Source organism: Entelurus aequoreus, linkage group LG24, assembly GCF_033978785.1.
Source record: "Entelurus aequoreus isolate RoL-2023_Sb linkage group LG24, RoL_Eaeq_v1.1, whole genome shotgun sequence".
In the NCBI taxonomy this organism is placed as follows: domain Eukaryota; kingdom Metazoa; phylum Chordata; class Actinopteri; order Syngnathiformes; family Syngnathidae; genus Entelurus; species Entelurus aequoreus.
Window position 1 is genome coordinate 24419787 of NC_084754.1, and position 17115 is coordinate 24436901.

General features: G+C 37.7%; 1 protein-coding gene across 6 annotated transcripts in view; it reads left to right on the forward strand.

The window, feature by feature from the left end:
* slc38a8a (solute carrier family 38 member 8a) overlaps positions 1 to 17115 on the forward strand; it is a 43905-nt gene that overhangs the window by 19881 nt on the left and 6909 nt on the right. For 2 of the 6 annotated variants that reach the window (XM_062035450.1, XM_062035453.1), the window contains exons 4-10: positions 762 to 866; positions 1648 to 1705; positions 9362 to 9476; positions 10434 to 10581; positions 10735 to 10940; positions 11018 to 11069; positions 16569 to 16946. In XM_062035450.1, the coding sequence (XP_061891434.1) occupies positions 762 to 866; positions 1648 to 1705; positions 9362 to 9476; positions 10434 to 10581; positions 10735 to 10940; positions 11018 to 11069; positions 16569 to 16671 (787 nt within the window). In that variant the 3' untranslated portion in view covers positions 16672 to 16946. Of the gene's footprint in view, positions 1 to 761; positions 867 to 1647; positions 1706 to 9361; positions 9477 to 10433; positions 10582 to 10734; positions 10958 to 11017; positions 11070 to 16568; positions 16947 to 17115 lie in introns of those variants that run through there. The other 4 variants (XM_062035452.1, XM_062035455.1, XM_062035454.1 and 1 more) reach the window with 4 other exon arrangements.

The following is a 17115-nucleotide window of genomic DNA, read 5'->3' on the forward strand; positions in this document are numbered from 1 at the left end:
TTACGACATGCACACATTGAATGAGGGACAGGATGTGTGACTGCTTCGCTCAATAAACAAATCCAATCAGCTAACAATAGCACCAGCGATTGAAAACTTTCTTTTGTTGTGAAATTCTCCTCTTTAAGAACATTTCGCCTTCCCAGTGAAATACGTAAACGGATATGATTGCAGATCAGGCGATATATGAACTTTAATTTACTGAAAATAAAATAATTATTCAAACTGTTACTGTTGCACTTTACACTTGGCAAAAAAACATGTAAACTATCATATTGAGTTTTTTAAATTAAATTTTATGTTTTGATGCATAAACACAGATATATATTAAGATTAATTAAAGATTAAAGTACCAATGATTGTCACACACACTAGATGTGGTGAAATTTGTCCACTGCATTTGACCCATCCCCTTGGGGAGCAGTGGGCAGCAGCGGCGCCGCGCCCGGGAATCATTTTGGTGATTTAACCCCCAACTCCAACCCTTGATGCTGAGTGCCAAGCAGGCTATGTATGTATGTATGTATGTATGTATGTATGTATGTATATATATATATATATATATATATATATATATATATATATATATATATATATATATATATGTATTGGCCATCATAATGTACATTCTATAATTTGTTTTGCAGACATGACCCTCTTTAAGCCAGCAAACTCTGTGGTCATGTTCCGTTGAGCTGCATTCTTTACTTGTTAAATTATGTTTTTATGAACTTGCTGTCCTTGTGTATTTTCACTCACAGTGTACTGGGCACTCTGGCTGCGACCTACTTGACCATAGCCATCATCATCAAGTACCACACGATGCATTCTGTTCTGCTTCACATAACCCCTCTCTACAGCAGCGGGTATGTACACGTACTGTAGATACAACCATGCACATTTGTGTTGCTCTTGCATAACCGATCAATTTAGATAGTTAGCAACCTGAGACTATATCACAAATGCAACACATGATCTAGGCTCGAGGTGAGTGGTTTGAGTGGTTATATACTTGTATATTCATATGCATTGTGTGAAAAGTATCACACAAATTGAATAAAAAAATATATTTTGTGATATGAACAGTGGCTGCTTGATGTTTGACACTAGACTAACCTAACCAGTTATGACAGTACAGGGTGATCTTTTAAAAAATCTAATTGGAGTGAATGTTTGATATGTTCAATAATTCATTTAAAAGTTTATATTTAGTTGCTTCAAGCCTTGTCACTCTTATACAACAAATGAAAGCATTAATTATTTTGTAATTTTAGAATAAGCTTTAAGCTGTTTTTACTGGGCTCCCCTTGACTGAAACAAGTTGTTTATTAGATTCATCTCAAAGGTATTGTATCCCCATCTTCTCAAAAATTAAAGTCTGGTCTTCTGGGACAAGCTTGTGGGCTATAAACCTACTTGACAGTCATAGCAGTCTTATGAGCTTGCTTACAGGAAATGTGTCTGTTATCAATCCTACACATAACTCTACTTTGAATCGAGGCCACTAGGACAGACAGAACCACTTTCACTGTTAAGACTCTGAAGGTTTCGTTGCGCTGACAGAGGAATTAGCTGGAATGTGTGTCAGCGCCATAACATTGGAAATTATGTGAAAGTTATGAGTCTAACTTGCCTAATTCTGTGCAGGATCAGCTCCTGGGCATCCACGTTCAGCGTCATCCCAACCATCTGCTTTGGTTACCAAGTAAGTAAAATCAAACAAATATATTTACAGTCATGTGGAAAGAATAGCACCCTATTTTTTGGTGATTTGGCTGAAGACCCTAAAAGTTACAGTAGGTGTTTTGTAGGGATAGGCACGAAGACTGCGTTCCATAACGGTACCGGTGCCAAAGTAAACGGTAGTAAGCCGCCCGATAAAAGAAGTAGCGTTTGAGGCCTCATTTTGGTTCTAAATGAATGCAGACTCAACCACCTGCAAGAAATGCTTGACAGTGATGTTGTGCAAGTAACGTCTTATGCTGTAAACTGCAGCAGCCATCATAACACCGCTAACGCTGCAGCACTAGACAGTAGCCAAAACAACAACAATACAGCGCTTCCTATTGTGCACCGATGATGGTCACGGTGATCGAGGTTGCAGTTACAAACCCAAGTAATTCTGTGTAGTAACATTACAACACAAATAAATCCTCTTTTGCACGGCCGTCATATTCTTTATTGCTACAATAATTCTGACAATTGTTTGTGTATTTCATTTATTATTTTTTAATGTATTACTTTTTTTTTTTTTTACAAAATGTATTGTGGTTTCCATTTTTTATTACTGGTTGGGGCACCGTTTAAACACCGGCACATTTTTTTTTTATACCAATTTGGTGCTACTATCAGTTTAAATGTAAATGGTACCCATCCCTAATGTTTTGTAGAGCCCATTGAATAGCAGCAGTTATGCATGTTTTGCCAAACTTTCAACCTTTTGAGCGAGGCAGCAGTTAGAAAGTATTTAAAATCGTTACTTCCTTGCACCTCATTTAACACCACTATTTTTTGTATTTATTTATTTTTGACATTAAATAATATATTTTTATACAATTTTTTAAGAGATTCAACTACAGGTTAGAAAATCCTTACAGAAATGTGAAACTAAAAAGGGTAACAAAAACAAAGAAACCCAGAAACAGCTTATTCACACTTACTCAGAATTTATTTTTAAATATTGATGTTGTTTTACATGCTGTACACAAGAGTGAGTACAGTAGTACCTCAATTTACAAGCTTTATTGGTTCTGTGACCGAGCTTTTAACACACTCTCAAATCTCCCACTGAAATTCATTTAAATCAGTTTGATTGGTGCTAGGGCCCCACAGAACAGCACAATTTCAACATGTAATATGCCCTTTTGATTTGAAAACAAACTTTTAGATAAGAAATATTGTATTAAAGCAATTCAATAGAATTCACTACTAACAATTACCGTATTTTTCGGAGTATAAGTCGCACCGGCCGAAAATGCATAATAAAGAAGGAAAAAAACATAAGTCGCACTGGAGTATAAGTTGCATTTTTGGGGGAAATGTATTTGATAAAACCCAACACCGAGAATAGACATTTGAAAAGCAATTTAAAATAAATAAAGAATAGTGAACAACAGGCTGAATAAGTGTACGTTATATGAGGCATAAATAACCAACTGAGAACGTGCCTGGTATGTTAACGTAACATATTATGGTAAGAGTCATTCAAATAACTATAACATATAGAACATGCTATATGTTTACCAAACAATCTATCACTCCTAATCGCTAAATCCGATGAAATCTTATACGTCTGGTCTCTTACGTGAATGAGCTAAATAATATTATTTGATATTTTACGGTAATGTGTTAATAATTTCACACATAAGTCGCTCCTGAGTATAAGTCGCACCCCTGGCCAAACTATGGAAAAAACTGCGACTTATAGTCAGAAAAAAATGGTACAGTATTTTACACAGTAATGTTATAATAATGTACAGCATTTACCTTGGAGAATGGACTTCTATGTCATCTTTTTCCAGCTGCTTCTCCTTCAGACATGTGTTCATGGATAAAAGGCCGTCGTTTGGATATTATTTTACCATTCATACTAATGGAGGATATTTATAATGTTTTTTTTTAGTGACCTAAAGCATGTGACACTGAGAACTCATCATTCATTCATTCCACGGTCACACATTGATCGTGATAAGCTACAATTGTGGCCGCAGCTGCTGTAAGATAGACCGACAGAAGCATGGCTGCCCATTTGCTCCTCCACTACCAAACATTCACTCACATTTATACACCAATGTGCACTGCACTGGAGGTAGGGTGGGTGAAGTGTCTTGCCCAAGGACACAACAGCATTTCCTCGGCTGACGAAAGCTGGATTCGTACCAGGATCCCTCAAGTTTCTGGATGGCTGCTCAACAATCTGAGCCACCATCTGCTTCTTCTTCTCAGCACCATCCTTTACATCCACTTTCTTCCTTCCAATGGTTGGAAAACAAAGTTATGTCAATCTCTAGTTATATGCTAATGCTAGTGTGTAAGACCGGATGTATTGGACGGATCTTATGGGGTCGTTGTGACATTTGGGGATGCTTGTAACTAAAATTTTGCTTGTAACTTAAAGCATACCAATTAACCGAGAGACTGCTCTTATGTCAAAACACTTAAGTTGGGGCACTCTTGAATTTAGGGAACAACTGTAATACCAAACTCTGCCAGGAAAAAGCCCATCAAACTTATTTTGATTGCACTCATTACATTTAGTAATTAGGGTTATTGTTATTAGTCTAGCTACTAATCCTAATTCCAGGTGTGGTTAAATGCAAGTTTAGGCCTAATAAGAAGACAGTAATCTATAAATTGGCTATTGCATCTGTCAGGGTGGAGCATTTGCATATACATATTTTTTTGGATCATTTCAATATTTGTTAATCATATTTCATGGCTTAGTTTTAACTGATTCACTTTCAAAAAGCGAAAGTGTCCTCTAGCGGCGCGACATACGAGCAGGTCACAGAGTGACTGGCCTCTAACAATTGTTAACAATTACGTTTCCGTTATTGCTACAAATTTGCCATTTTTTCCCCCAGAAATCTGACTCTAACTCAACCAGGACAGTCAGGGTGGATGAAAAATATTTCAAATGTATGTGTTAATACAACACTATCTTGACAGGTAACAAGTGTGTCATGCTCAGGTTAGTCTAAGGAAATAATAAAACACTCTGTCTGTTATTTTAGTGAATGCATGCTGTTCTGTTGTGATTAAACTGCAGATCTCTTTAGGGTCACCATTAATGCACTCATTTGTCACCTCTTCAGTCACCTTTTGACCATTTCAGCTGCTTTACACTCATGGAAAAAACTGGAAAAAACTAAATCATCAAGGATTATTACAATAGGCAATGGGAAAATTGTAAACTTGGGGGTTATTTTCGGTATTTCTCTTAAAAAAAACGTATCAAACATATGGTGGTGAATGCTAACTGTCACACTCTAAACTATTTCAGGGGTGTGTGTTGAGTTGAGGTCAGCTTCATGGCACGGTCTAGGGCAGACCTGGGCATTCTGCGGCCCGCGGGCCACATCCGGCCCTTTGTACGTCCCTGTCCGGCCCGCGTGAGGCCAATCATAAATTACAAAATAAATTTAAAAAAGTATCCATGTTGAGTGTGCAATACAACGGTGCTGCTTTTGTTTTGAAAAGCGTTATTTGTATTACTTCCGTGTGGACGTATGCGCGTGCGTGATTGTGAGTGAATGCGAACAGCGACAATCACAAATTACAAAATAAAGTTGAAAAAACATCTATGTCGTGCGCGCAATATAACTGTGCTGCTTTTATTTTGAAAAGTGTTATTTATGGGCGTATGTCCGTGTGTAACCTGTGAGTGAAGGTGCACAGCGACAAGTGATGCACGGTTTACACCCAAGACGCTAAAAAGAGAAAAGTTGATGACGAATGCCGTGTTTTCAACAAGACATGGACTGCCAAGCAACGTTCCCTCAAAGGTGCGCGCCTGCGCAATTGCGCACTGCTCAAGCGTCCTCTGCGCACAGCAAATATATGCCGCACACCAAATCAAATCCCATCTGAATTCTAAACAAAATAAACACATTTATTCTGTGTAATTTTGCAGTGCAACTCTGAGTGACAGTGACAACAAGCGGCCCTAACGGTGTTCGTCAACACTGTTCAATTATTGTAACGTCTATCGAGATGCTTGGAGGCCAGGAATTATATCGATCACTTTATTGAGCAAAATTGTTTATATTCGGCCATAACCACACCAAAAACATGAGTAAAACACTTCTATCTCGAAAAACTAGTCATTTTCTGCGGTACAAACCAGGCCAAAACCAACTTGTCATCTGTCACCAACACGCATACCACTAACCCACCGGTGCGTTTGTGGCCACACAAAAAGTCGGACAACTCAAACACCACACAAAGTTACACTATGACTCCTCAGTCATACGTGTGCTTATTTTACTGTCATTATTATTAATGTTAATTTATTGATATTAATCATGGAATGCTGTTACTAGAGAAAGTTACAGGAATGCACACTTCTTCCTATGCTTACATTTCATTGTGCAACATGAGGATGTTTAAGGGGAACTAAATGTGATCTCTGAAAGGGGTACAAATGATTTCCAAAGCAGTGCTTTTGGTATAAAGTTAAGTTAGGTTAAATGAAAGTATTATTATTATTATTATTAATTATTATTATTATTATTATTATTATTATTATTATTTATCTTACGGTATACATCAAAAATAATATTGAGCAAAATTTAATTGAAATATTGTCGATGTGGCCCTCCAGTAGTGCTCGGGTTGCTCATGCGGCCCCTGGTAAAAATTAATTGCCCACCCCTGGTCTAGGGCATCTGAGCGCCACAGAAAGAGTTTTTCAAATCTAATAGGCAGGTTAAGTAGAATCAGTCTAAAGCAAGGTAGCTCATGTGTAACTTCCCAAGTTGCCAAGGTAACGTTTGTTAGATACAGGTAGGATCTACAAAACCCAAAACCAGTGAAGTTGGCACATTGTGTAATTGTAAATAAAAACAGAATACAATGATTTGCAAAAACTTGTCAATTTATATTCAATTGAATAGACTGCAAAGACAAGATATTTAATGTTCGAACTGAGACACTAATTTTTTTTTTGCAAATAACCATTAACTTAGAATTTAATGGCAGCAACACATAGCAAATGAGTTGGCACTGGGGCATTTTTACCACTGTGTTACATGGCCTTTCCTTTTAACAACACTCAGTAAACATTTGGGAACTGAGGAGACCAATTTTTGAAGCTTTTCAGGTGAAATTCTTTCCCATTCTTGCTTGATGTACGGCTTAAGTTTTTCAACAGTCCGGGGTCTCCGTTGTGGTACTTTACGCTTCATAATGCGCCACACATTTTGAATGGGAGGCAGGTCCTGACTACAGGCAGGCCAGTCTAGTACCCACACTCTTTTACTACGAAGCCACGCTGTTGTAACACGTGCGGAATGTGGCTTGGCATTGTCTTGCTGAAATAAGCAGTTGCTTGGATGGCATTATATGTTGCTCCAAAACCTGTATGTACCTTTCAGCATTAATGGTGCCTTCACAGATGTGTAAGTTACCCATGCCTTGGGCACTAATACACTCCCATGCCTTCACAGATGCTGGTTTTTGAACTTTGCGCCTATAACAATCCGAATGGTTCTTTTCCTCTTTGGTCCGGAGAACACGACGTCCACAATTTCCAAAAACAATTTGAAATGTGGACTCGTCAGACCACAGAACACTTTTTCACTTTGCATCAGTCCATCTTAGATGAGCTCAGGCCCAGCAAAGCGTTTCTGGGTGTTGTTGATAAATGGCTTTGGCTTTGCATAGTAGAGTTTTAACTTGCACTTACAGATGTAGCGACAAACTGTAGTTACTAACAGTGGTTTTCTGAAGTGTTCCTGAGCCCATGTGGTGATATCCTTTACACACTGATGTCGGTTTTTGATGCAGTACCGCCTGAGGGATCGAAGGTCACGGGCATTCAATATTGGTTTTCGGCCTTGCCGTGATTTCTCCAGATTCTTTGAACCTTTTGATTATATTACGGACTGTAGATGGTGAAATCCCTAAATCCCTTGCAATAGCTGGTTGAGAAACGTTGTTCTTAAACTGCTAGACAATTTGCTCACGCATTTGTTCACAAAGTGGTGACCCTCGCCTCATCCTTGTTTGTAAATGACTGAGCATTTCATGGAAGCTGCTTTTATACCCAATCATGGCACCCACCTGTTCCTAATTAGCCTGTTCACCTTTTTTGAAACATGTTGCAGGCATCAAATTCCAAATTAGCTAATATTTGCAAAAAATAACAAAGTTTACCAGTTCGAATGTTAAGTATCTTGTCTTTGCAGTCTATTCAATTGAATATAGGTTGAAAAGGATTTGCAAATCATTGTATTCTGTTTTTATTTACGATTTACACAACGTACCAGCTTCACTGGCTTTGGGTTTTGTAATAACAGGAATGGAGCATGCAAAAGGATTGATGCATATCATTTCACACAAACACACACACAGACTCACCCCCTCAGGCTGAGTGATTGCAGTGCAAATAGCTGAAAGGTGAGCTGATGAGATCCTGTCGATTGGTGGGGGCCAAAGCCTGAAGATGTGGGATGAGATTCAAACCAGGTTGATGGCAGCTAGGATCAAGTGGGGACAAGAGCCTGTATCTTGGCCAATGTGATGGTGAAACTGGTGTCTTGCTTGGAGAACAAATCCTTCATTTAAAATCAACCTGAGATTGCCACACTGGCTGGGATCACAAATAAAAAGGTTGGATCCTTACTTTACTTTAGTCTAAAGCCAGGCTGGGTCTTTTACCACTGGATCGTTCTATGCCTTTATGGAACCGAGATGCGCTAAAGACATTAGCCTTGTACTTTTTTGTACTACACTGAAATGTCATGCGTTCTGTGGTAGACAGTATGCTGTAAATGTGTAACAATACTATTATTGTCTGTGCAAAAAAATAAAATGTATTCAAGCAGTAAAGTACAGTGCCTCCGGAAAGTATTTACAGCGCTTCACTTTTTTCACATTTTGGATCCCTATTCCAAAATGTAATACCTTCATTTTTGTCTTTAAAATTCTACAGACAATACCCCATAATGACAATGTAAAAAGTTTTTTTTTTTATTGCAACATTTTTTTAAAGAAAAAAACACATGTACATAAGCATTCACAGCCTTTGCTCAACACTTTGTTGATGCACCTTTGGCAGCAATTACAGCCTCAAGTCTTTTTGAATATAATGCCATAAGCTTTGCACACCTATCGTTGGGCAGTTTTGCACGTTACTATTAGCAGCATCTCTCAAGCGCCATCAGGTTAGATGGGAAGCTTTGGTTTTCAACCAGGATGTCTCTGTACAATGCTGCACTCATCTTTCTCTCTATCCTGACTAGTCTACCAGTTCCTGCTGCTAAAACATCCCCACAGCATGATGCTGCCCCCACCATGCTTCATAACGACATAACAAAATGTTGAAAAAATGAAACGTTGCGTGTCAATACTGTCCGGATGCGGTGTATTTTGTAAAAATCAATGGTTGTTGCAGATTTGCACTTTTAGAGATCCCAGGATGATGTGGGCAATGTACTTTCTATAGAAGTGGTACACACTGAGCATTTTTAACAAATATCACAATTAGTAGATAGTTTAATACACATGTTTTGATTCCATTTAAATATGCAGTATTGACACTGTCAGCTTTCCTTAAAACATTCTTCATCTGTTTACCTGTTGCAACTGAATATAAATGGTAAACTTGAATCAGAAACATACATTTTCCATTCTGTTATAGTGTCACGAGGCGTCCATTGCCATTTACAGCAGCATGGAGAACCAGCGTCTTACTCACTGGGCTTTTATCTCTGTGATCACTATGATCATCTGCCTCATCATCTATACCCTCACAGGTATGACTACTTGTTTACTATGTACAAATCAGCACCAAACATAAGGGATTTTTAAAATGAAGCAACAAAGTTTGTCTTTAGATTGCCTTTCCTGGGTAAAGTACAGTAACTGAATGCAAATGTACTAGTCACATGTGTATATATACTTTATTAATCACAGGATAGAGAATATCCAAGTCACATATTCTTCACTTTGCATTATATGATGACTGTCCATTTGTGGAAAACATTATTCGCATAAGCGCACATTTGTTTTTTTAAGCACTTCCAACGGTTTAAGTATTGTTAAATCAGCCAAAAGAATGGTAATTAGAACCACATTATCTGTTAACAGGGCAACTCATTTACATAACATACTCAGAAGGCTTTTTTTGTTTTTACATTGCAATCAAGAAGCTGTTTTTGCGATTAAAAACACAAAACACATTTGGGCAAATCCAGAAAATTACGTTTTATAGATTATATGTTTTATAGATTAGATATGTAAAGTATTTAGATCTACAGACTACAAACCTTTCCTGCAATGCAGCGCTACTGTCTTAATAAACAATGAAAATAAGGGTAATCAGATAAGCCTAGGTTGTTAGATTGGATGAGTATAGTAAATATTTAGAAATATATTTTGTATGCATGTTCATAATACATCGATTGACCCTGATCAACACAGTTGCTCTTGTTCGCTTTTTTTCTTGCTCTCCACCTTGACTCTGTCTCTGTAATATACAACCACATTTGTACCGCATGATCCTGTAATCTTGTTCTTTTCAACATAAGTCATAATCATACAGATTAAACCACTTTTTATTAGGTGAAAGGTTACCCCACACCTGCCAACATACAGTATATATCCACACAGTACTGCCAAACTGACATGGACTTTTCTGTTTATTCAGATTTGCTGTGTGTCTTTATATGCATCGTGTTTGTTAGTAACTGTACAAATCGTTTTTTTTGCAGGGGTTTATGGGTATCTGACATTTGGCAAGGATGTGAAGCCGGACATTTTGATGTCATACATGGGTGATGACATTCTGATGCTCATCGCCAGGCTGCTGTTTGGAATCTCCATTATCACCATCTACCCTATCATCTTGTTGCTGGGCAGGTTTGGGGCATTTCTCATTATTTTCATCTTTATTTTGTTGAGTCAGGCTGAGTCTAAATTACATATTTAGCACTACTCAATTGTTAGTGCCTGCTTAGGTTTTATATTGATAGTTGAGTATTTTTATTTGTCTTATTTTTCTGCACATGTAAGATCAGTGATCCAGGATCCTCTGCTGAGTTGGCGGAGGAGGAGGTGTGGCGATGTGGTGACAGTGGAGTTTGAAAGTCGCAGTCGGTACACGCTGACGTTTTTGTGGATAACTGCAACCCTCCTTATTGCTGTGTTCGTACCAGACATCAGTAAAGTTATCAGCGTCATCGGTGGTATCAGTGCCTTTTTCATCTTCATCTTCCCAGGTACCATCTTGTTTTAGGTGTGTATGACCTTATATGTGGAATTATCTGCCCTGCTGAGTCATCTTTTGTTTGACAAGGACTTTGTCTGATGTTTGCCATGCAGTCTGAGCCCGTGTCTTGTAAGGCCAGGTGAGTGAACCAATAAATACATGCTGACTGGTGTACGAATCTAACCTAGATGATTGATGAAAGGGAGTCATCAAACAAGAAATATGATGAATTAAATACAATTTACCTGTGACTGATATTGAAAACCTGATTTAAAAATATTAATTTTGTCTTGCAAAATTGAAGTGACAGAAGTAACAAATATTATAACATTGGAGTGGACAGGGGTTTTCGTATTATAAGATAATAAGTATATTGTAAAGTACCGTAACTACTTTTTTAACCCTGCGACTTATAAAGCGGTGCAGATAATTTATGGATTTTTCTTCGCTGACGGCCGTAATGCAAATAGTTTAAAAAAAACAAGCGAAGACACTGAATATGTGTGTTATTGTTTGTGCTTTGGCGCCATCTTTTGGACGAGTTTGCTCACTGCGGGTGCTGCAGTGCTGCATTGCCCTTCTGTTTAGACCAGACCTGGGCATTCTGCGGCCCGCGTGAGGCCAATCATAAATTACAAAATACATTTTAAAAAGTATCTATGTCGAGAATGCAATACAACGGTGCTGCTTTTGTTTTGAAAAGCGTTATTTGTATTGCTTCCGTGTGGATGTATGCGCGTGTGCAAATGTGAGTGAATTGAACAGCGCTATCACAAATTACAAAATAAAGTTTAAAAAACATCTATGTCGTGCGCGCAATACAACTGTGCTGCTTTTATTTTGAAAAGTCTTATTTATGTGCGTATGTCCGGGTGTAACCTGTGCGTGGAGGTGCACAGTGACAAGTGATGAGACGCTAAAAAGAGAAAAGTTGATGAGGAATGGCGTGTTTTCAACAAGACATGGACTGCCAAGTATTTATTTCCAGAAATTAAAGGTAAAGCCGTGTGCATAATTTGTGGTACACAGGTTGCTGTGTTTAAAGAATATCATTTGAATCGCCACTACATGATGAAGCATGAGGAAAAATAGCGGAATCTGTCTGATGAAGCGCGCGCAAGGGAGGCTGATGCGTTGATGGTAAAACTGCAAACCCACAAGGACTTTTTGCCATATTTCACACCCCCAGAGATGCAGCCATCAGGACAAGTTTCGTCATTTCTCACAAAAGCGCCAGAAAAAGTAAGGCGTTTTCTGACGGAGAGTTTATTAAAGTTAAAGTTAAAGTACCAATGATTGTCACACACACACTAGGTGTGGTGAAATTTGTCCTCTGCATTTGACCCATCCCCTTGTTCACCCCCTGGGAGGTGAGGGGAGCAGTGGGCAGCAGCGGTGCCGCGCTCGGAAATCATTTTTGGGGATTTAACCCCCAATTCCAACCCTTGATGCCGAGTGCCAAGCAGGGAGATAATGGGTCCCATTTTTTTATAGTCTTTGGTATGACTCGGCCGGGGTTTGAACTCACAACCTACCGATCTCAGGGTAAGGAGTGCTTATTGGACTCTGTTGCGCTGATATGCCACGGAGACTTGGACTGTTTTTCGTTGGCTTTGGATGAGAGCCCAACTGCTCATCTTCTTACGTGGGATAACTGCAGACTTTCAAATCACGGAGTAGCTAGCAGCCATGCAGTCAATTAAAGAGACAGCCACAGGTAATGACTTGTTCACATAGGTAAATGCGTGTTTGGACATGTTAGGACTGAAATGGGACAAGCTGGCAGGTGTGACAATCCAATCCAATCCACTTTATTTATATAGCACATTTAAACAACAAAATGTTTCCAAAGTGCTGCACAACAATATTAAAAACAATATTCAAATATGCTTAGCTCCACCAATGACTGAATAAAATGAAAAAATAATTACATATAAACCAATATAAAAAACAATATAAAATAAATATGATTAAAAACAACAGATGGTTGTCCAAATCTGACGGGGAAAAATGTTGGATAATGCAGGATAAAGTCAGGCATGTGATTTTTCCGTCTAAAGTCGGAATTCCGTCTTTTTTAATCTCGGGGGAGAAAAAAAAAATTATCTCCCGTCTTTCCGTTTTTTTTTCCGACCCTAAATCAAGATTCGAGACGTAGTTTATATTACGCCGTAGTTGATTGGTCGATATGTTCCTTGTGACCAATCAGGACATCTGTTATGAATGATGACGTTAATAACGTCATCATTCATAATGGTTATCACCGCCATTTTCCATATGTAAACAATGTCGGTTCTCGAGAGAAAGGACGCATTACGAGTAAAAGAAATTGATAAACATGTCAAAAATAAGTTCCGATGGGACTGGATGGAAAGGGAAATCACTGATACTGTTGGGAAGAAGAAAGTTACGACTTTGTTCAGTGATTTTATTCGGAAAATCGATCGTCCCGGAAAGGTTTTGTGCAAGTGGTGTCATGATAATATTGACTATGGATCACGAGGTTTCAAGGCTTTGGAAGTACATGCGAAACGCCAAAAACATATGAAACAACTTGAAGCAAGGAAAACAAACTTTTCACTAGCTGGTACTTTTGGATGTCAACCGAAAGTGAGCAAACCTTACGGACTTCATCTTTTGTTTAAACTGCCGTAGACATCGAGTGGAAAGATCCACCCACTTCAGTTGCAGACAGGGTTGTTAATAATGAGGTAAGCTAAAAAATATTTGCTTGCGAAATACGCATGTTTGTTTTAAATAATAACCAGTTATTGCTTTGCGAAATATAAATGTTTTTTTCTAAAAATAAAAAGCCATGTGAAAATATATTATGAAATTACAGAAATTCAAAGAGTCGCATTATTGATTCCAGTTAACAATTTATTTGAAATAAATGTGCATATAATGCTATTTTGTAATATTATGTTCTTTTGTAGTCTGTTGAAACTATTGTCAGTGGTGTAACAATCTTGAAGGTAAATATTTTCACACTTGTTTCATGCAATATGTCAGTGTCCTCACATTATTATTATTTCCTATTTTCAAATATGAGTAAACAATACTAAACATGTTTAATTATTTTCATAAATGTATATCCTATTTTGGCGAAGAGAATGAAATGTTTACATTACATTACATGAACTGAAGTAATGTGGTAATACTGTAGATAATAACACTGATCGATGTGACACCTGTGGATGTGAAATGAACACAAGATGTAAATATTAATGACTAAATACTGTTGGGACTGAACCATATACAGTGATTCATTAGGATAATTGGGTTATGTATGTTCTATTAATGATGTTTTCATGTCTTTAAACACTAAAATATTTTCTTCAAATGGTGCTGTCTTTGTTAATTTTAGCATGTTAAATTGGTGAAAAACCAGGAGCTTCGGGGGGCGTTCCACCCCTTGTCCCCCCACCAGGGCGCCGCCCTGGACCTGGCTGGGGGCCTTCGTCACCCAGACCCCCGGAAATCTTTTCAGTCTTTTTCATTGTGGTCAAATCACATGCCTGTAAAGTGACAGAAATTAACCCTGTGCAGAAATTGACATTCTTGCATTGTATAATACATCAGGAAGTGTTGTGTTAAACAGTGTTAAAAATAAAACCATCAAAAGCAATATGCTTTTGTATAAAGTTAAGTTAGGTTAAATTTAATTATTATTATTATTATTAATGATTATTATTATTATCATCTTTATTATTTATCTTACGGTATATCAAAAATAATATTGAGCAAAATTTAATTGAAATATTGTCATGTGGCCCTCCAGCAGTGCTCGGGTTGCTTATGCGGCCCCCGGTAAAAATTAATTGCCCACCCCTGGTTTGGACTGAGCTTTCAACCGGAAGTACAAGTGCCGTTCCGTCTTCTAGCCGTCCATAGCGTTTTTACTCGTATGGATTCTTCATTCATCACTCCAAGCAACGTTTGTAAGTTTTACTATATATAACTAAAACAATTCTTACTTACTAAACTGTTCCATGTGTGATTTCTGTCAGTGTTTTCATGCATACTGTATTTGTACGTGCTATTGTAATGTAATCAAGCTATCGTCGTTAGTATTTGCTATCGCGCTAACACGTTTACGAGTGTCTTTGTTAGTATTATTAACACTCTTTTTATATTTTTTCAGTTTCATAAATGCACCAAAACATCACCGTGGACTTATTGAGTCTGTTTAGCTAATTTGAGAGCTAGCTTTTGCAGCTAGTTGGTCCATGATAACGACTTTTGTTTTGTTTGATCATCCGTTTTACTGCCGTGTGACAGGCACCTTTTGGAAACAGTTAAGGTATGTAAATAAGCATTCATAAAATGTTTATGTGTAAGTAATTCATTTCACAACGTATATACCTGCGCCTCATAGTCCGGTGCGTCTAATATACAGTACAGGCCACAAGTTTGGACAAACCTCATTTCAATGCGTTTTCTTTATTTTCATGACTATTTACATTGTAGATTGTCACTGAAGGCATGATAATTATGACACCTGTGAGGTGAAAACCCTTTCAGGTGACTACCTCTTGAAGCACATCGAGAGAATGCCAAAAATGTGCAAAACAGTAAGAAACTAGAATATAAAACATGTTCTATTTCACCTTTTTTTGTTAAGTACATAACTCCACATGTGTTCATTCATAGTTTTGATGCCTTCAGTGACAATCTACAATGTAAATAGTCCTGAAAATAAAGAAAACACATAGAATGAGAAAGTGTGTCCAAACTTTTGGCCTGGACTGTATGGTTTTATGGTTTTAATTATAGTATAAGTCATATAATGCAAATTATTGACCCAGCTATTGAACTACTCCAGTATCGGTCCCAACCTTGAAAAAATGTTAATATCTATGCATCCGGCATAAAAACTGAGCCAACACAAATGGTGTGATTGACTCGATGGCGTAGTGAGAGGAATTGAAAGACAAAAACATCAATATGAAATCTATTGATAAAGGTCAATGCAGCTATGCAATCCAATATTATTGGGAGGAGAACATGATAATGTATAATATTAATATTTATGTACTGTAAATGATTTGTAATGTTATGATTTTTAGATTATACTTGGCACATATCATTGCGGCACAATGTGCATTTTGATTTAGAGTATACACGGTATACTTACAGGTATTACGTATGCTTGCACAAGCTAATTGAACACTTGTGCTGAGTAAGATCAAATGCTTTGCATCACACTTTGAAGTGTTAATATTGTGGTTAAAGTGTCCGCTCAGTATGAGGCAGTCCACAGCATGTTAAGTGCCTTGTATTTATATTCCACCAAGCATCAAAGATTGCTTTATAATTTGATGTTTACCTATATTCTGGAATATTTAAGGATTAAAAGAAGAAAAATGCTGACAACCTCTTTTTTCCATGAATAAATATGGGCAATTTCTTTTGTTATGTAATGCCACTTTATTAATGGTTCTTGTTGATGTATGTGAAGGAAGGGTTCAGTGCAGTCAGGTCTCGAGTTAAACAAGCCCTGTTAAACATATTTTAGTGCTAATCTGCCCAGCTGGCGCCACAATTTAGGATGCACTGATTAGATTTGTTTTTTTCTACACAACAGACTGCAGCAGTTGCAACATTTTTAAGATCTCCTCTGCCTCCTTCTTCCCAGAGTCTTCCTCACGGTTTGGGGAGTGGTCACTCTGCTATGTGGCGCGTTCATCTTTGGCCAGAGCACCGCTATTGCTGTCATGCAACTCCTTGGAAATATCTGATGCCTAAAAAGACTTGATTGTGTCAACCTCAGGTAGATTCCATCTTGTTCTCCTGTGCTGTTAAAGACTTCACGATCTTCACTCCTAACAGTACATTTAATTCCTCTAAAGACAAGTTGTTTTGCAAACCTCAAAGGCAACAGTAAGATCCTAATGAGCTGGACAAGTTTCATGTCTGTGTTGATTTATTTGCATGCATGTGTGTAAATATCGTCTCTATGGTGTACATATGTTGGTACAGCAAGTGTCCTCATTAAAATAATTATCAATGGAAATTGTTAAAAATGACAACATTAACTTTTTTGATAATACGCTGAAAAGTGAACTGCACTTTTTTGGGAATTTTGCCCATCATTCACAATCCTTAGATGAGACAAGGACACACGCCTGTATGCTATAATGGCCAAACAGAAGCCATTTCTTATTAAAACGTTTGCCAACATA